At 32.8% G+C, this 21347-nt stretch overlaps 2 protein-coding genes across 4 annotated transcripts in view; both read left to right on the top strand.

Moving 5' to 3' along the window:
• Positions 1 to 21347, top strand: part of LOC113518768 (AN1-type zinc finger protein 6) — a 35950-nt gene that overhangs the window by 10760 nt on the left and 3843 nt on the right. For all 3 annotated transcript variants that reach the window (XM_031913487.2, XM_026903749.3, XM_026903750.3), the window contains 3 exons: positions 4734 to 5080; positions 13441 to 13581; positions 20123 to 20264. In XM_031913487.2, the coding sequence (XP_031769347.1) occupies positions 4982 to 5080; positions 13441 to 13581; positions 20123 to 20264 (382 nt within the window). In that variant the 5' untranslated portion in view covers positions 4734 to 4981. The remainder of the gene's footprint in view (positions 1 to 4733; positions 5081 to 13440; positions 13582 to 20122; positions 20265 to 21347) is intronic.
• On the top strand, positions 15929 to 20116 carry LOC128200158 (uncharacterized). Its single transcript, XM_052892603.1, has 2 exons — positions 15929 to 17074; positions 17413 to 20116. The coding sequence occupies exon 2, from the start codon at positions 17443 to 17445 to the stop codon at positions 17917 to 17919; it is 477 nt and encodes a 158-aa protein (XP_052748563.1). The 5' UTR covers positions 15929 to 17074; positions 17413 to 17442; the 3' UTR covers positions 17920 to 20116.

Raw genomic sequence — 21347 nt, 5'->3', positions numbered from 1 at the left:
GTATGTATATGCTGAACAATGAATAAAAATGGTATACCACTATAAACCACGCGTGTAACCAACCAAAATGTAATAAATGGCTTTAGTGATGCGATGACCTTGTATCAACAACTTTATGTCAGTGTCTTATGGTTTAGTTTTATTACATTTCAAAGGAGTTGCAAAAGCCACATGCATCAAAATTCAAGTACTGAATTGTTTAAAAGGTTATATGTCCTGCATTATTAGGACATCTGGCGGCCTAGCATCAGCGTCGGTGCAACGCGAAGCAGGTCGCGCTCGAATTGCGTAGCGAACACTTGGCAAGTGGGTCAGCGGGGCACGGCGCATATATACCGCGACGACCGCCTAGACATACACATACGGACAATATCATTTATCTTAGACGATGTCGTTTTGTTCGTCCTATATCAATTAAATTAAATATCTCGATCCGCTTTCATGGATGACGTCCGGTTGTTATAATAATTGAGTATTTATTAGCTATATCCGGGGATTAGGTATATTTATTTACTATAATACACTATTGCGGAAATATAATGAGGTAATAAAGAATAAAAGATCACGAAGTATTATGAGGAAGTCGGAAAGTAATTCTAGTTGGCTAGTGACACGAAAAAAATGTTTTAAACGTTTTAATTAAATATGGTTGTTTATGGGTTTCAGGGGGAAAATGATGGAGAAGAAACATATGTAAAATAAAAAAAAAAGACTAATAAAACTCATAAAAATTAAACTGATAAATTTAGCTCCGCGTTATACTGAGAACATCATTAACTCATAACCGATTTAATCGACTTAACGTGGTTCTCGACCAATAGCGTTAATTTGGCAATAGAGTTTCGGTATCGCCACTATCGTAATGCTATAATTGAACATCACGTTTCCGACTGGCCGAGTGTTGATAGTCGCCTTGGCATACTTATTTCGTTGTAATATTGTGTGAGCCTTTAAATTTGCCAGCGATGTTGCAAAAAATTATGTCCATATACTAATTCACATTGAGTGTCCGTGTAAAAATATTCACCCTCGCATCAGGGCGGTTGAATGATGTAATTTGGAAGCAATTCGGATTAAATTGGAAGGTTTTTAATTTTATGAAGAGCCATCGTCGTCAGTAATGTCTTTGGCATTGGTCTACGTTTGTAGCTTACTAGTTTATCAAAGAAATAGTCAATTGGCAGTTTCTTGTAATCTTTAAATATTTGTATGTACAAATTTCAATAAGTTAGCTGGGTCTGGCTTATAGCGACCATTATAGATGATGTTTTTATCTGCATTCTGTTTATTTTTTTTTTCTTGAATTTATTTTTAAACTATATTGTTTTTCTATTATGATTTCACGGAACACATTATAGTTTTCCTTAGCCCGAATACTACAAGCGTGTATTTTCTGAACAGATAAGAAGTTAGTACCATAATTATTCTCTTAAATTTATTCCTGGTCTGTTTATCTGTTACGAATACATGGAACCTGCATTTTCCTTAGACCCGAATGCTACATTCATCTTCTGGAAAGTGTATCATCAAAAAATTCAGTAATCTAGCTTTAGTAGTGTATGAGTATGACTCATTGGTTATTTAGATTGAAGCCTGAGTCACTAAAATTTCGCTGTTTTCGTGCAGTGTTCATAGAATTAAGTACAATAACAACCGTATCCTATATTATAAACGAAAATGTAATATTGACTCTTTTTGTTAAGTTTACAACGGATAAACATTGACGATTTCAATGAAATTTTGTGAAAATTAGAACGAATATGATTAAAGGTCCCGAATGGTCCTGAAGCATTCTCGATCATATTATACGTATGTTAAACCGGTAGTTATAACATTAAAATAAGAACATTAATGATGTTCTTTTTTTATATGTAACTTCCTAAATAATATGGTAATGAAATGGTCCATAACTACATAAAATATGCGGGCGGAGTCGAGGACGTCTCCTAATTTCAAACAATGTGAAGTATATATTTGTGTGTGTGTATCTATATATATGTATATATATATATATATATATATATATATATAAGTGTGTAAGTAACTATATATAGATTTTTCATATTTTAAATATATATATATATATATATATATATATATATATATATATATATATATATATATTATGATATCCTTTATGCTAACGCATTCCATTCCTAAAGACTAAGGTGTTCATTGTTATTATTAATATTACACACGTTAAAAGGAATGATTGATTACTAAATTCCACTTAACCTCCGTGAAGCGTTGTCGTTCAACAACTAAGTAACTTAGTAGGTAATAAATAGATTTTTCATATTTTAAATATAGTTCTATGGGGAGAAATGAATATAATACAATAAAGGCTTATTATTAATTATTTTTTATGCAACTGAGGTGGTAACTGTCGCCTATAGATATAAACAGTACCATGGACGTAATATACTGTGTTGCTTATGATATCCTTTATGCTAACGCATTCCATTCCTAAAGACTAAGGTGTTCATTGTTATTATTAATATTACACACGTTAAAAGGAATGATTGATTACTAAATTCCACTTAACCTCCGTGAAGCGTAGTGTAAGCAGATTCTTTTGAATTACACGTGTCTAATAAGGGCATGTTGGTCACGTACTGTGCTCGTGTAACTGGACTTTGTGCTGATGGGATTGTAACTTGAACATATCCAGCGATAGCTGAGTGCAGCGGTGCAGCTAATAAAGCGGTAGCGTGCGCGGGCGCCGACGCATTGCATTTGCACCCCTGCGTGATGCCCGGTCGATGACTCCCCCAAGTCCATTCCCAGTGCTAATGACCTCATGGATGCGCGTTCTCCCCACCGAAGATTCATTATTGCAATAATTAGTAATTGGTGCACATTTAGATGTAGCCAATAGCAAAAGTTAAAAGTGAATCATATTTGTACACGCCAAATAAGCAATCTTGGTATTTTGTTATCGTATAAAGATTGTTTCAAGATAATTTCTTTTTTGTATCCTTATCACTTTTTGAACATTTTCGCTTATACAAAAAAAAAAAAAAAACGGAAATTGATAATATTCTTTTGTTAGACACCAGTTAGTTTTGATAACAATGTGTCATCTGATATTCACAGTGTCACGACAAATATATTTTCATATTTATTATAAAATAACATAAAGCTGATAATTTATTAAATAAAAAGTTACATCGCTGTGAGGTTGCGTTAGCGGGTAGCGGTGTCATTCTCATTGTTATTGTGTTGATACAGTCGTTTTTCATAGAGGTAGCTCAAGTATCGATATACACGTACCACATGTAATATACTAACCAACACTGCATTTGTACTAATTTGTACCCTATTTTATGGAAGCCCAAGCAATCGATTACGGTTTTTATATTTATTGGCTAATCTGTATGTAGTCAGCCGCTCTAGACAATTTGCAAATGAAATTGTCGATAGATACGCTGCTGTATGTATGTGTGGAATAGAAACAGAAAAGAACATCTGTTGTCCTTTTGTTGCCGAATTCTTTGTTGCAACAGGATTGTAAACGGCAACTTAAAATGGTTACTTTTTTAAACTAAACCCGCATTCAAATTGTTCTTTTTCGGTTCCTTTAATTTAAATTATTCTTAAATCCTGAAAATGCGTATATAAGGTAGTTGATGTTACTACAAACATGTATAATTTTTAAGAGAAGGTTGAATCAATTCACTCGAATTGAATAAGTATCTACATAGCATCTATGATTAAGTCCCTTACGGTAGGCAGTGAGAATAGAGTGCTAAAGGCCTCGCCTGTTTTGCGTCATCGATTTTCAGAACTCGTCTCAAGTATCTAATTTATATTTGTTATGTGACTAAAAATATTCTATAGTTGTTAGGTGAATACTTTGTAATACATTAAATGCATTTTCCGGTTGGTAGTCGATTGCAGCGGCTACGTTGGGCCGAGTCCGACCTTGGCGCGGGGCAACACGAGTACTCCGTTTCGCGGGCGCGTTCCACTTTTGCCCGTATAGCTCTCTCTTGTTACGCAAACTTGTCGTTATGCATATTATGTTTTGCCTCTACGAAATCGTATTCTGCTTCCAGATACCACTTTCTATATCATATTAATTGTTTCCTGCAGGTGCTTTACCGTCATTCGTCGCTTTTTTATTGTTTTATATAAATAATAAGCACTATATATATGGAAGGCTTTAGGTGTAAAGTAATAGAATACAACTAATAATGATAGAAATCAAAATTATTTGTTATTATAATGGAATAAATTATAGATTAGAAATTATTCGAAGTGATAACACAGTGTACACCTACATACGTGCTCTTATATTTAAATAACGTATATTTATCTAATATATACCATAAGCCTTTATACTGTCGCAACAGTATAAAGGGATTTTAGACATTTGCCTGCTCTTTAAGATCCGTAAATATGAAAGAAAGTCTTCGTATTAGTAGTACGTAATCATTAGAAACAGTTACCGTAATATTATTGTAATACGTCACATCACATATCAGAATACAAAGGATATCAAAAACGTCATCGTGGCTAGCCACAACCGTAATAGATATGATTAGTGATTTATAATATTGTTTAAAAAAAATGAATATGCTCACAATTATAATATCTAATGAGGTAGTCATTGCCGTTGTGGTAAAGGCGACATTCAACATCCAGATATTTCGTTGGGGTATATAGATATAAATGAATCAGACCAATAGCAATATTTGTTTGTAACGTGTATAATTTTGTTTTATTTGCAGGGACCTCTGCGATCCTGACATAAAAAATATAGATTCAACTCATTGGCAAGGAAAGCCACTTACCGCCGACACAGCAAGCCAGAGATAAGCATCTAAATTGAAACGTTTTAGTGGACATTATACTGTGATTATTGTGAGACATTGTGTGCGACAAACAAGTGCAATATACTGTTAGTGCAATCGTACTGTTGACTACAAGTGAAGTGTTTAGACTTGTTGTTACGTTCAAGTGAAATTTTAGTCGAACAATGGAGCGTGAATCGAATCCAATGGAGGCTTTGTGCCGCTCAGGCTGCGGGTTTTATGGCAACCCATCCACAGACGGCCTCTGCTCAGTTTGCTTTAAGGTAAGCCGGCTAATTATCTTAATCGGCAGTGCTAATACAATGAGCGTTAAACAAGAGTTAGAATACAAACCCAGAGGACCTACTATGAAATGTTTTCCGAAATTTCGAAGCTGAAAGAAATACAAATTTGTTGTTAAAAATACATAAAACATACCATTTTAAAATATTTAAAGTGTTAAATTATCGTTCCTTTGAACTTTTATGGTAGGTTTTATGACGAACAAAATGTTAGGCTTCATTTATTGGGCCAATTTTGTTATAAACAAAAACACGAAAGTCCAAAAATTCGGAATGTCATTTCATAGAAGATTCCTTAGTTGATTCCTTTGGTCAAAACGTCAAATGTCTTATTAACGTGTTTTAATTATTTAACATCAACCGGTCCGAAAGAAACGCAAGAACGACGTATCAAATCGTTCACGATTGTGTTTGTGTAAAAAAAGATACTCTTAACCTTCTAAAAAGAGCAATCCTTTCATAGTACAAATTCACTTGAGCTAAAATTGGAGCATCTTATATAGGTAACTGTTCACCTTAATTTGCAGAAAGTAGCCATATGATTGGGACACTTGAGGCTGTGTATCTGTTTTCTACATTATTATCTCTAATTATAAATGAAGATATTTTATATACCGACTAGTGACATGTACCAACTTCGCATGGGATAAATTGCCTTTCTATCTATCCCATACGAAGCTTTAGTAGTTTTATTAATTAGTAGTAAAAGTAATTTAACTAGTATTTAGACCAATAGAAAAAAAAAAAAACTTCTAATCGTAAGGTTGTCCACTCACCGCGGCATTTTTCTTACTTTTAGCATTTTTATATCCGTCGTAACTTTTAAATAAAAGGTCGCAATTGGAATAAATTAAAGAGGAATTTACATGTACATAATCAACCATGATTATGAAACTATTTAGTTAAATAAAGATTATCGTCTTTATTCAACTAAATAGTCATCATGTTTCGATTTTACCCGTATTTTGATTGACTAATTTGAACAATAAACGGTACTTATAACTGTAATTATTAGATATACACTTATTAGATATATATAAACAATGACTGTATAAGCAAATTTTTGTTACCTTGGGTTATATTATTATAATTTTTGTAGGAATCTGTAATTTTAAAAAATAATATACAGCCTATTTTATTCGTTTATAGTGTAGCTTTGTATAGGCGATAGAATTTTTAAAATCGGTTAACTAATTTTTGAGTTTATCTATTCAATAAATCATTGATGTTTCTCTCCACTTTGAATTTGCTGGAAGAGAACTCTTGTAGAGTTAAGCTCGTCTTTGTACTTTTGCTTACTTCTGGCATACTTTTTATATATTATTAGTGTGTACAATAAAGTATAAATAAATAAGTCTTTCATTATAATATTAGTATAGATGCAGCATGAAATGACTATTCAAAATAGATTTAATTTTAGAAATATGCGGAAAGTAGGAAATAATTTTGGTGACTAGGTACGCTGTAACGTTTTAAAATGTCACCATAAAAATAGTTACATGTCGTTTAGTTTTAGAAAGTAGTTTTTATTATTCACACGTTATTCAACTTCAAGTTTAAAAAGTATGCTCTTCACTATAATTTCTAATACCTTAGGGTCGTTAAAGGTATTTGCCGCCTGTTAATCTCGTATTAATTGAAAAAAAAAATTTGTTTATTTTCGAATAATATTAATAATCAAAATGAATTTAAAGTAGCGAATGTATCACACAATTATTATTCACGACTCCTGAAAGGAGGAAGGTTTTGAATTTGTCTATATTTATTATACTATACAGTATGCATACTGTGATGTCCGTGATATTCTCCATGTATATAAGTGACCCTTGCCGCTTTTCATCACGTAAGCCATTAGCTTGTTTGTTATTCTAAGTATTATAAAAAAAAAAAGGAGTTATTTTTCGTCTTCCTTTTTGAAGTCTCGTCTTTATCAACCGGCTTCAAAAAGAAGGAGGTACTCAATTCGGCTATATATTTTTTTTTAGGTTTGTATAACTCCATCAGTTTTAAACCGATTTGGAAAAATATTTTTTATCTAAAAGAATATACTTACAGTCGGTCCTATAGAAATTTTATCAAAATCGGTCCCGTAGTTTAGTTTACAAATCAAAATAACTGAGTTTTTACAATTGAAGTTTTCTTTTTTTATGGAACACTTTGTAATGATTTATTACAATTTTTTTCAAACGTTATCGATCTATTTCTCGAGATACATAGGTGCGCCTGTGTCGAGTACGCGATAGAACTTTCCTGTACTTTTGTACTTTAAGCTAATAAAAAAACGTACGTCGCATCAATTTGAGGGTCACGAGTTCTGACGTTCAAAGCAAATTCTCTGCGTTGTGTGCGTCACCGTGGAGCGTCGAAAACACATGTGCCTCATTTATGTCCCCCAAATGCCGCCCCCGAAGTACCAATTTGGTTTTTGGGAACAAGAAGAAGTCACACGGGGCCAAATCCGGCGAATAGGGGGTGTTCGACAACAAGAGAGGTGTGGGCAGGGGCATTGTCGTGGTGAAGAATCCAACAAAAACTCACGGACAACAAGAGAGTGTGGGCAGTTCCGGTCACCGTAATGGAATTTTTACTCAAAAACTCACGGACAACAAGAGAGGTGGGCAGGGGCATTGTCGTGGTGAAGAATCCAACGCCCCTCTCGCGCCAATTCTGGATGTCTGAGCACATCGACGTAGAATTTTCCATCAACTGTCTGGCCTGGAGGGACGAATTCTTGATGGACAATCCCCCGAACATCGAAAAAAACAATCAACATTGTCTTGACATTTGAGCGGGATTTTCTTGATTTTTTTGTTCGTGGTTCCCCGGATGTCTTATCGAATTAGATCGGCAAAAATTTCACGGTAGAGAAACGTACGAATTGTCATTCAGTTGATTTACACCCTATGAAGGAGATCTAGGAAAAATCGAGTCTTTTATATGAATGTATAGGTAATATATGATTATAAATATATTTAGTCATAAAATTTATATTGTGTGTTCAGTTACTCGGTTATTATGATCCTAATCCTTCACTCAATCATCATTAGTTTAACTTCAAAACGTTGATAACCGTTGCCGTCATATCTCGGCTTCATAACTATTGTTATTTTTCGTGTCATTATGTTCATGAATCTACAAACATTCTTTTGTAGATCTACACACGAATTTCGAACACTCAAAAAGGACTATATAATCGACAATTGTATATTTTTTCATCTTTTCTAAAAGTAATTGTATCTGTATTGGTATTGGAATTCAATATAGCACTAATTTGATTTGTTAATGGTGTTTACCTATCGCCAGAGACTGACTGGACCATAATAAAATACAAAAAAAGTACACGGTATGAATTCACGTCTTGTGATTGTATTGGTCTTCTTCTTTTGGGTTATTAATACAAAGTCATGACACCACAACGCTCCCAACAATTATTTATTTCATGAATAACGGAGAAAAAGACGTGCGAAATAGCGAGACATATTCGTATGATTTTAAAAGTACACATAACGAGCTGATCCGACATTGATTCTGATAAGGAAAGGCGATAGTGATGATAAATGTATATACTAAAAATCTATCATATTGCAACATTTTATTTCGACATTTCGACACGCAATATTTATTTTAAATTTTTATTTTCAACGAAATCGTATTCTTACTAATATTATAAATAAATGCGTAAGTGGGTTTGTTTGTTTGATACCTTATAGTACCTTAGCGTTTTAACCAATTACTATGAAATTTAATATATACGTACTATATGATATCTAGAAGGATAAAGGCTACTGTTTTATCCCGGACAGTAAACATGTCTCGCTCACGCGGACAAAATCGCGGATAAAAGCAAGTAAACAATAATGACAAAATCGATGACAGTGTTTAAAATAACATTGTACTTTCCTGCGGAAATGTTGTATCTGGGAAGGAAATACAGTTTTTAGAGAAGCGAGGTAAACTTGTTCGTTATACGATGTGAACGGTGTCATATTCTGATTCGATATTGAACAAGTAAAATGTATGACTATATAAGTACATTATAAATAACTGCTTTTCATACTGTTATTCTTTATAAGATTTTCTAATTATGAGATATTAGCCTACCACGATTCTGTTCGAGATTGCGGAGTCTAATAAAACGTGAAGTTGAAGTTAAAATTACGAGCGTAAATATTTGTGAATGTTTTTGGAGTTTTTTTGGATTTTGAATGCTAAGTAGTAGTTTTAATTACGAATAAAACATCATTCTCCGCCTATTGGAACGATTTTTGTTTGAACATGTACAATATTATTTGTAAATTACATAAATACTTATTATTGTTGTTTAGATTTCTGTTTTGCACTACTGCTGCCCACTCACTACTTCCTATGCCATTATGTTGACTGGCAGAGATTCTTTTAGAGATAATTTCATCTTTGTTTACATTGTTTCTAATTGTTATTATTACTGTATGTTTTTGTGCATTAAAAAAAATATAACAATTTTAAACTGAAATATCTCATAGGTTACCTAGGTTAGCAGATTCAATATCACAGGTTGACGCCCCTGCTGGACTGTGGGGCCTTATCGTATGATAATGTATTAATTGTTTGCGTATGTGCTGTATGTGTATTATATTTTCTATAGTTTAATGTGTGCGTGTGTGGCGACAAAATGGCCGAATCAAAACGATATCATTTAGAATAATTATGTAAGAGTACCACTTGGTATTGGATTTGGAATATTGGTTATTAGCATCCGATACGGTACGATATCATATCAAATAATATGAAAACGTAACGTAATAAACGTCATATTCAAGGGCAGTGGATGTGTGTGTACACCGCTATATACTCTAATGCTCTGATTAATAAGCATTGTTCATTTATACAGATTACCAACGAATGAAAAAATATAATAGAGGTTCCATATCTTTATTAGTGTCTTTGGTCTATCTATTATACGTCTACATTATAGTCTTGTTCTTTTTTTTTCTACATATACTGTTTTAATTATATTTTCGGCCCATTTACAATCTTCACACGTAGACATTTGTCGTGTGCGCGTCACCAGCACCTGTTGGCCTCACTCGTTGGCAAAATGCCGCTCGTTTGTAGCAGCCCTAACAACACACCCCTGTTTAATGCGTCAAGGCATTGACCTCTCATCATTGTAATTGAGTTATTGAAATGATGTGTCAGTATATGATATACGAATGAATGAATGAATGAATGCTTAAATATGTTTCTGTCATGTATGACAGGAAATATTATTTAAGATAATAATGTACACCTATATCTTTACGTTTTTTTTTTCATGAATATTAAATATATTTTAACAAAAAATAACGAACAGCACACCAGTAACTATAGTTTTTTTTAATGGGGGTAAATATGGAATAATAACTCCGCCTGCGCTATCGGTATACGTTGGCGGAGCCCCAGTGAAAGATGATAAATGAAGGTGAAGATAAAAGTAGAACAGTTAGCTCCTTGTGATGAATTTAACAATAATTCACCACGATGGTTTCCAGAGGTAACCTCGTGGAGATCGACCTGATAGGGTATATTGCCAGTAATGACGTTGTTAGACCCCCTTACTAACAATCCCTTTCCCCCAATGGGGGGGGGGGGGGGGGGACAGTTAATGAACTTAGTTATTATATTAAAAAAGAATAACGAGTTAAAAACCAGGCTTTCAATATTTTTACTACTAGTTACATGTCGCGTCGCAATAAAAGACCTGCTCCCTAAACAAGTGCCAAACGAATCTATTGCTAGATATATTTCGGTTAGCGCTTACACGAGAAAAAACATACGGGACATCGCTGTCTCGTTCTATTTTATAGACTCGACTGCGATTACGTTAGTGGTAACGATTCTATCGATAGATAGAATCGTTTGCCACTCGTCTAGTGGGTTTATTCGACATTGTTGTATTGGGGTGAATCGTAAATAATTTTTATGTTGTAGTGAGAAATATTTCGCGTTTTTATTTAAAACACGTGCTGCGTAATTCGGATTTCTCTATTTATTTGTAAAATGTTATACGTAAATAACAAAAATAAATGTCGTTTTGTAGTAACGACACGTGTAATTGCGTCACATGAAATTGTTGAGTAGTATTAGGTATATAATAATAATAATATATTTATTTATGTTTCCTCGCAAACAACTTAAATTTACACATAGGTATTTAGAATAAAATAAAATTAAAATAATATGGAACTCTGCTCTGAGGAGCTGGTGTCTATTATATGTGTGAATCGATTAATTTTGTTTACTCATAAAATATGTATAAAATACATTTTATTCAATTGATTAAAAAAAACAGCTGGGTTCGTATTGTGGCTGTATTTTTATAAGTATTTTTTTTTTTCTGAGGAATAAACTCTAAAATTATATTCCATGACAAAAATATAAAGATGATGATGGTAAGAGATATCCGTATCATATATTATATGATATGGATAACGGTATCAAATGTAAGTAGATATACGAGTACCTGCAGGTGCCGTAGCGGTAGTTCATTTTTTTTTCATGGAACTTTTAAACAGTTGCTGTCCTACTAGAATTTATTATTCGGTAATTTTATTCAACGCAGGACTACGACGCCACGAGTAGCGTTTTTGATTGCGTATAATTTATATTGCGGGTCAACAAAATGGATGTTTTCTATCTTGAGAAATGAACGAGTTTCGTCATTTAAAGTTCTTGAAAGAAGTCGCGGTCTACTTGTTTAATGAAAATGATTACTTTAAATGGCTATAAAAATGATAAATTCTTCCTCTTTGATAAGTTAATGTAGACAATAATTAATAATAACTATTATAAGGACTTTATTTATATTCAAGGAAAAGAGATGTTTCAAGATTGTATGGAGTCAATGTACACTGCGTATAAAAAAAGGCAATTCAAAATATATTTGAATTTGACAATATTTTTCTTGAAATTTTGCTTTGTTCTGTGATAAAAATCAAAATAATTTCGACACAAATTTAAACGTGGTGGTACATAAACGTTATTTGGGGTAATGACGTTAATTAGGATCGTTTAATAACTCAAAGTCACACTTCCTGATTTTGTTGCTTTCGTTTAGAAACTCATATTTGTTATCTTTGGTAATTGATTAAAATTGAAGGTCAGGTTCTCATTATATAATTACGTCTATGACTATTTTTTTAAGGCTGATATATATATATTTAGACTAGGATATAAAAAAATATATATATATATATATATATATATATATATATATATATATATATATATATATATATATATATATATATATATATATATATATATATATATATATATATATATATTGGTCCAATAACATATATTACATCTTGGTTACCTAAGATATAATAGATAAGAAGAACCCGCTCGTAATGAATATAGATATCCGACTGGTATGGGCGATATCGTAATGGGTGGTCATCAAAGACCAGAAAAACTCAATATATAGATATTGGATATTAACAATCTCTACATGGATAAAAAGGTGTACCTACATGTTACATACAATTTTCCAAGGTTTTAATCTAACTGCTCATTTTTTTTATATTCATTAATGACGATTGTTAGAATGTATTTTATTTATCTTGTATAAAGAATTTTTGTCTGTTAAGCGTAATACTCTGGTCCACTATCTTAGTTGAGTGGTACATAGAGGTTTATATTTTAAATGTATAACGTAAAATAGCCGTCGTGACCTTTACGGTTTGTAGCCTATACCATACTTTTACGAGACATGTTTCTTTTAATGACTGTCATTCACCGATAACAGAAGTTCCGACTAAGTGCGTGTAGTTCTAAGAAGACACAAATAAATAAATATGTATGCTTATTTGTTCAATAATGGATTTTGCTCTGTATAAATTGCTACTTAATTTGATAAATATGAGATCGATGCGACTTATAGATTGCAAAATATTATCAGAATTGGTGAAGACAAATGAAAATACCCGAGAATGTGAATCTCCTTCTGTTTGAAGTTTCTTATTAATCAGATGTTAATTTTTATAATTCGGTTCAGATGTTTCAAACAAAGGAAATTATAAAAACGACGCAGTTTAAAAAATACAGTCAATTTGATCTCCTTTGAAATCGATAAAAGAAAGAAATGTTTTTATTCAAGTAAATTTACATTTTTGAATAGTAATTTTTTTTATTACCGCCCATTCGGAATGCAATTTTAGCCAAGAAAAAGGGGCAAGAAATTCAGATGTTGCTTTTTTTAAAAAGTTTGAATTTGTCTGAATACAAACTACTAAGATAATAAAAAAAAAAAATAAAAAAAATCCCGCAAATGACTGATATATTTTTGGTTTTTACTATAATATAAAATGTATATTTTTCAGGAGGCGCTGAAGAAGAAACAGCAGCCACCAGCGACGACGCCGTCGCCGGTGTCAGCGCCGTTCGTGCCGGCCGCGCCGACGCCGCTGGCGGCCGCCGCGCCCACCGTGCCGACGCTGCCCGCACAGCAAACACATACAGACGTGAGGCCGTATTTCTCTTGTCTTACTGTTAATATATCACGAGTCACTTAATCAGGGATTATACCACAGACATGGATTTAAATAGATGTTACACACTTTAAAGTTCTAACTCCTTGATCACGATAAAGGTGATGTTGCGTGAAGGGATTGACAAAAACAGCATTACATTTTCACAAAGTGAATTAGTGAGTTTGTTATCAATAACTTTTGTACAGTAAGTAGAAGCGCCATCTGTCTTGATCTATGTCTGTGGTGTTTACTGGATTGATCGCAATTCTGATGGATCCCAACTAAATTCTTTATATGGTATGTCGTTACTGGTGATTCTCTGTAATATTCCAAATCGGCTTTATACATTTAACTTTATCATTAACTAAATGTGTCATGTCTATTTGGTTTTGTAGTACATTTAAATGTAATTTGGGTATCATAAATCAAATTAACTAAATATAATATTAATAGATTGACATGAACAATGATGTCACTAATAGTCTAGACAATTTGGTTTTATACTAACCATTTTAATTCGTCACTGTTCTAATTATTATTTCACTACCTTTATCACCTCTATTAAAAACGGAGGTGATGAAAGTAGTGTCATCACAGTTCCATGCTAGCGAACTGGTTTTAATGTTTTAGTCCATGTAACCGCTCGCACTGACTCGGTTGAGTAATTTTAGTCGATTGGGAAATTATCAATGGCGTCAGTATTATATCTTCGACTGTTTTCTAACGTAATATCCAAATAACATTATTTTTCTAAAAGTAGAAGCGGAATTAAGTAATTAATTCATGTATGTAATTTACATGAAGTATTTTTCCTTCTCCATGCTTTTATAAAGAGATATTTTAATGTATTTATTATAGATGCTTATGTTCATTAGATGTTTTATACACTCGGAAAAGTCTCGATACGTACGTAACCTCGCTGTCGACGACATTGAGAATTCCGCTAAACTGTGCACACATTATGTTTACCTATAAATTATGTACATTTACATATTTGACTATGAAATACACTTGGTTTTATTGTAGTCGTGAGTATTAAATAGAGAACACATTATTGTTCTACTTTATTACCGGTTTTTACTAGTCTTACATAGTGTTCACCGCGAATGGAATTGTTTATTGTATTCTGAATTTCCTATCGCTGAATATTTTATGTGGCTTGGTCCATATAGCTCTATTGGCCCAATTCGAATTTGGAATATAATTTATGATCACAATGATCTCACATTCTGTCTATTGGCCTCATTACTTGTATGTAGGCGTACGATAATTCTATGTATACAGGTAAGTAATGCTTGAAATTAAGTTCATTATTTGTTCACAAATACGCCTTACGTTTCTATACGGTAACCATTGTAGGCGGTTCAGATGACGTACATGCTGTACACGGTTAATAGCTAACAGACTTCAAGTGTTGTTTCCACTGGAACTATTAACTCAACAGATATTACTCGTATTTTATCGTACAGTACTAGCACAAGCGTATCTGTATGGATTAAGAGCAAAAATAACTTGCCACAACATTGGTTTCTTCTACGTTTTGGTAAAGTTATCTCGCAGAACAAAAGTTGGCATAGCAAAGTATTTTTCTTTAATATTTTAATATTGAGTTATGGTTTGCGATTATACGTAATTTAGTTCTTATTTGCAGACGTTAATAGTCTTAGTTGCATCTTATCAGGTTTTATAGTCACGGGGAAAAGTAAATCAGTGAAATGATTACAGGCGTCGCAGGTAAGAAGTAGATAAAGCGAAATGTATGCTGTAGTATTATTACATTAAATTTAATGAAATCGAAACTGAAAGTGGAAACGAAATTGTGGATTTCTTTTTATAACGGAAAAGATGTATGTAATCTGTATTGAACGATAGAAAGATTGAATAGGTGATTCATTATATCCAAATTCCGCGTATTCACAAGAAATTAATACTCATATATATTAAATTATTTATAGACATGTTTACACTAGTTTGTTGTTTTATAAATATACAGAAGTCAAGTCATGATAGAGTCGTAAAAGGTTTTTTTTTTTTTTTTTTTTTTTTTTTTTTTTTTTTTTTTTTATGCAACTTAGAATGGCAAACAAGCTGACGGCCCACCTGATGGAAAGTGGTAACCGTTGCCTATAGACATGAGCAGTACCATGGACATAACAGAGTATATTGTTTCGCCCATGATACTTCCCATGCGTTTCCTGAGGACTCAGGTGTTATTCCTCTGTACCCAGTAAATTCACGCCATATCCCACCCTTCAAACCGAAACACAGTCATGCCAACACAACTGCTTCACGGTTGAAACACGAATGGGACAGAGGTACCCAAGCAATCGACTTTTGTACAAAGTCTCCCTCTGGTCAATCTTAAGCTAGTCCGTAACTTCACGTCTTAAAAATCTAAATAATTGCATATAAATATTGATTTATTGGGATTGTCTATAATGCGCTCAATTTTAACGTAGACAAGTATTGCCAAATAAGGAATTTTAATTATTTTGTAATTATTTATATTAGATTCTCATTTTCAGAGTCGTTGGTTACTTGATAATTGTTATAGAGGAATAGATCGCAGCGATTCGCCTAACCTTTTGGCGGTATCGTCTAGCTATACCGGATAACCTTTGGCTTCATTAATGAATAAGTTTATAACATCGTAAATATTATGGAAGATTTCGTAGTATTTGGATTTTATTATTACTCTTATAAGTAGGTACGTATGAATGTATATTCATACGCAGATATCGTGCTTCACATCACGTTACTCTTCTGTATCCAAAGATTTCATACGAGTATGTCTTGTAATTTTTATTTCTGGCATTTTAAAATCGCCTTTTGGAGAAAACAATATAGTCTATTTATCTACCTGATCGCTAGTTTTAAATCTATAAAATATTCAAAAATTCCTTAATCTAATTTATAGCTAGCTTATAATATCTCGTACTTCGCAATAGTATATAAATTATCAAGTGACAAAGTTCACAATGAATGTACGCTAACTAAAACTAGAACAGATAAGCGGTTGAATTAATCCAGTGTATGTCTTTAGATAGAAACGTTTAGTGAAGTATATGTGGATAAATAGATCCAGTTAATGCTTCAAGCGTACTGTCCAAGAAAAGTATTAACAATATTGTGATTTCTTATATAATAGATACTTAATACACGCATATTAATTACGCATTTAATGCTCAATTTTAATTTCTTATTTCTTGCCATAATGGTGTATCATAAATACGAACTTTTTCTGATTCCTACTAGTAGCAACAAGTAATGACTTTTTAAAATAAGAATTTGTTGTCAAATAGACATTTTATACACAACAGGAAAACGAATTTGACTTTTATAGTTATATTTTCAATATTAAAATCATAGTTCAGCTCTGCAACAATATTTGTGGTTCCATTATGTTTATTACATTACCTTTTTGATACTTTTTCCCCCAAATCTACAAACTTGAAATGGGGGCTCTTTTATATCTTGAAGTGTGGTAAATAAAGAACAGTTTTATAATTTGCATCTGTCATCAATTAGAAAATGCTTTCTGTAGGATCTTTATGTAGTGCGAAACTTAATGGACGATATATTGATAGCATCTGCTCCAATTCTGTTAAAAATGGAACTGTTACTCTAGTTGTTTCTAAGTATTATTTTATTCTTATAAAATGACAAAAATTTGCTTAAAAAACTTTAGTCACATTTCTTTTAGACATTTTAGCTTAATAGACTCACCAAAATTATATAGCTACAAAGTAAAAAGATGCTATGAATGTATCCAGTTATGTGTTCCTTGGGACGCAACGTTTAGCACTATTGCTTTGATTCCAGTCAAAATGTCCAATCTAAAATAAACTTCTAATGATGGAAAATGACCCTAGTAAAAAAGAATCGAAAGGAAAGAGGATATTCAAGAAAGCAATACGGCGCAATAGCAAGTCTAGCAACAATAGTCAAAATTCTCCTTTAGAATCGGGTATTAATATATCACGATCCAAGAGTTTTGAAAATAAGCATTTATCCATTGAAATAAATGATAGTACGCCATTACCCACGCCAGATGGTACGAACGAGAAAGTTGAATATAGTCATTTAGGACAGAAGAATATAGAAGAGAAGGAAATACCAAAAGATTTCAATTTCACTCGTCCTTCTGAGGAGGTAAAAGTGAAAAAAGTCGAGATACGTGAAAACCGCAACGAGATTTACGACGAGCCTGCTACTGCGTCTAATAAGGATGCCAAGTCGAAAACTTCGCCGAGGCTTGAAAAGAATGAGCGTCTTATTGAAACAGACGACGGCAAAAGATCTCTTAAGCGGGTTTGTTTTATGTTATGAGTGCGACTCATTTATTATTGTTGTTTTGTCTACATTTGATAATCGTTTCGGGGAACGATTAGGTATTATAATTTGTACGTTGTTTCTGGCTTAATTAATTTTTTCACGGATTAGATAATGATACTAACTAGACATAAGACTTGTTGCTTTTGGAGAAGGCACTTGTATTCTTAGCAAACTCTAGTATCCTACAAACTATTAAGAACAAAGTCTATGTATTTATCAACGTTTATGTCAACAGTAATGTTGATAAATCTATTGGCTTCCTAAACTAAGGAGTGAATCAGGCTTGACTTGATGCGGATTCGCTTTCATTGTCTACATTGATTTTATATGCACGTCCTTTGGAAACCGGTTTTCTCACTACCGTTATTAGTAATCGATATTGATCTGCGTAACGTGAGAAATGTGTTTATTTCTTTCTTTCTTGTGTCTTATCGTGTTTATTTATTTATTTTTTCATATGAACTATAAGAAATTGCTTTGCCGTGTGGTTATGGCATAGAATGGGCCACTCCTTCCTTTCTCTTGGTTTTCGTAAGGGGCGATTGAGGGGATTAATTGGTAGAGCGTTGGACAGCGTCTCTCTTAAAACATCAATAAAGCCTAACTGCGGTTGTCAACTCGTCTGTTATTACTACTGTTGGCAAAACCCCCTAATAGGGAGAGTCCTATGTTCAGCCTTGGACAATAACGGCTGATGTCGTCATTAACTGTTCTTAAATATTTTTTAATTTGTCTCAAATATTAGAAAAAGTAGTCATTGATAACTGCAGTCTAATAGGCAGGTAGGTAGCAATATAATAAGCATTGTAATATATTTTTGTGTTAAATTAGATGACGACCGCATTGAGCGTATTCAACTGATCGGAACGGTATCTAGGTTTACATAATCCTAGATATAGATAGCTTCACTGGGCGGCAATATTGATAATGTAATGTAATGTGTGTACTATGTGTCATTGTGTATAGAAATTAATAGAATAAATATATACTTTGGTATGAGGAGTAATCCTAAGGGACGTAATATTTAGTTCTAAATGATAGCAATGCATAAGGTGCTATGAATGACACAGTGTTCTCTGATGTTATTCTTATGTTCAGGTAGGCAGGTAGGTATGGAAAATAACTTTCGTTTTTTATCGATTACCTGGCGAATAAGTGTTTTTCTCCATATTTATTATCGCGTCACTATCAATAATTTGACTTGTTTCTGAAGTTTGTTTGGAATAACATGTTTCGTATCTTGATATTCACATGAACAATTGTTTGTTTGAATATCTTGCTTATTTATCGTTATATCTTATAGATTAATAATTCAAATATTATCCGGAATTAGAATAAACTATCATTTCAAAGATCGGTAATACAAAATTTGAATAATAACTATGATATTTTGTTTCTTTAACTCATCATATAAACGTGGTTTAAAATTATTGCTACCGAATGCCTGCGTGTTGGGTAGGTGTATTATAATTATATAGCTAATAAGAAACTAACACCATGCCAGTTTTACGCGTTGCAGACTAATAAAATTAGTTTCATCTAATTGATTTAATTTAATTAAATTCAGGAAATTAGTTTCATGATGTAGGAACTAGTTTCGTAATAAAATTAGGTTTTATTAACGCTACCATGGCGTTCATTAACCTTGACTCTACAAGAGTATCTATTAAGTCTTTCGAAATAAATATGTTCTTAAAAACGTTGTAAAGAAAGTTTTTTTTTATTTCTAATATGGATACTAAATGTTAGTTATAAATGTGACAATGTAAATGTATTTGTTATGAGAATATTCTGCTGACAGAGATTGTATTTTTTGTCTTGACTAAATTATCTTTTAAGAGAGGCCATAACGTATTTTGTTTGAATATTGGCTGGGTATTTTCGCCTTACCTGATCCTACTGTGAAGTTAGAGCAATGCAAGCATTATAATTCCCTTTGGAAGGTATGATTTCTGTCATACGTTTTTAATGTTTTTTAAAGTGTTTTGTAAAGGAATTCGAATGGAGGTTCATATTTTTACTCAATTAAGAAACGTGATTAATTTGGATTAAATTATATTTGGATGTTTTTGTGTTATTTTACGATTTTGAAACTGAATATGCTTATAAAACTTTATGGGCCATTGCAAAAATAGATATAATTCATTGATGTGCGAATTAACTCTTGTACTTACGATGCTGTCGTTGGTTATTGCAGAAATTGGAGGAGGAGAGCGGAGCGGGCACCAGTGGCGCGAGCACCGGCACCTCAGACACCGACGCTGACGACAAGGACCCTGGCAAGGACAAGAAGAAAAAGAACCGGTGCGCAGTATGCCGCAAGAAGGTTGGACTCACAGGTGAGGCATACGCTTGCGTATAATCCGTGAAGTAGAGAAGCCGCTGAATGTTTGTGTGTGTGATGTGAGAGATTGAGAAATAAGCAAATTATGATTTCAACGTGAATCTATCACATAAAATTTACCATAGTGAGATTTTGTACAAAAGTCGTTTGCTTGGGTACCTCTGTCCCATTCGTGTTTCAACCGTAAAGCAGTTGTGTTTGCATGGCTGTGTTTCGGTTTGAAGGGTGGGATATGGCGTGAATTTACAGGGTACAGAGGAATAACACCTGAGTCCTCAAGAATGGCAATGGGGGGTATTATGAGCGAAACAGTATACTCTGTTATGCCTATACTACTGCTCATGTTTATAGGCGACGGTTACCATTTTCCAACAGGCGAGCCGTCAGCTTGTTTGCCATTCTAAGTTGTATAAAAAAAACGAATAAATAAAAATAATACACGCATATAATATTAAGTAGACTAAGAATTATGTCATGATTTGCGACGCTTACCGCTTGCTGTCGTCGCTATAGTAGATCGTCAGTTTCTTTGTCATATCTAGTAGTACATAGTAGTAGTACAATAGAATGGAGATCCTTCTTTATATAGGCGTGTATAAAAAAAGCGCATAAAGAACAGGGATATATTCTATTTTACTAATCCTATTACTATTATAAATGCGAAATACATAGTATAATTAATATACTGACTAGCTATATTCCGCGGTTTTGTCCTCGTTAATGAGCACACAAAGTATCTTTTGTACTAAATTAGGATATAAACTGCCTGTTTTTATATTTTCATACAAGACCGTTCAGTAGTTTCTGTGCAAAAGAGTAACAAACATTCATCCATCTATCGTTACAAACATTCGCATTTATTTATAGGACTCATACGGGCCAACTCGGGGGAAATAGCTAGTTATGAATAAGATAATTATATTACCTCTATACTTAACAGTGATTTAATAAAAAATACAACGTAAACATATTGAATAACATCAATCCAGTATTGACAGTGTTATCTATCTAATAAAATATATTTATAAAAAGTTTTGTACTCTGATTTTTATTAATTTCGGGGCTCTTTTTTATATTT

Source organism: Galleria mellonella, unplaced genomic scaffold, assembly GCF_026898425.1.
Source record: "Galleria mellonella isolate WM207_F2 unplaced genomic scaffold, CSIRO_AGI_GalMel_v1 utg159, whole genome shotgun sequence".
NCBI classification, from domain to species: Eukaryota; Metazoa; Arthropoda; class Insecta; order Lepidoptera; family Pyralidae; genus Galleria; species Galleria mellonella.
This window is presented reverse-complemented; position numbering and strand designations above follow the sequence as displayed.

Coding starts and splice junctions, on each gene's coding strand:
- LOC128200158 (XM_052892603.1), top strand. CDS start 17,443: ATGATGGAAAATGACCCTAGTAAAAAAGAATCGAAAGGAAAGAGGATA.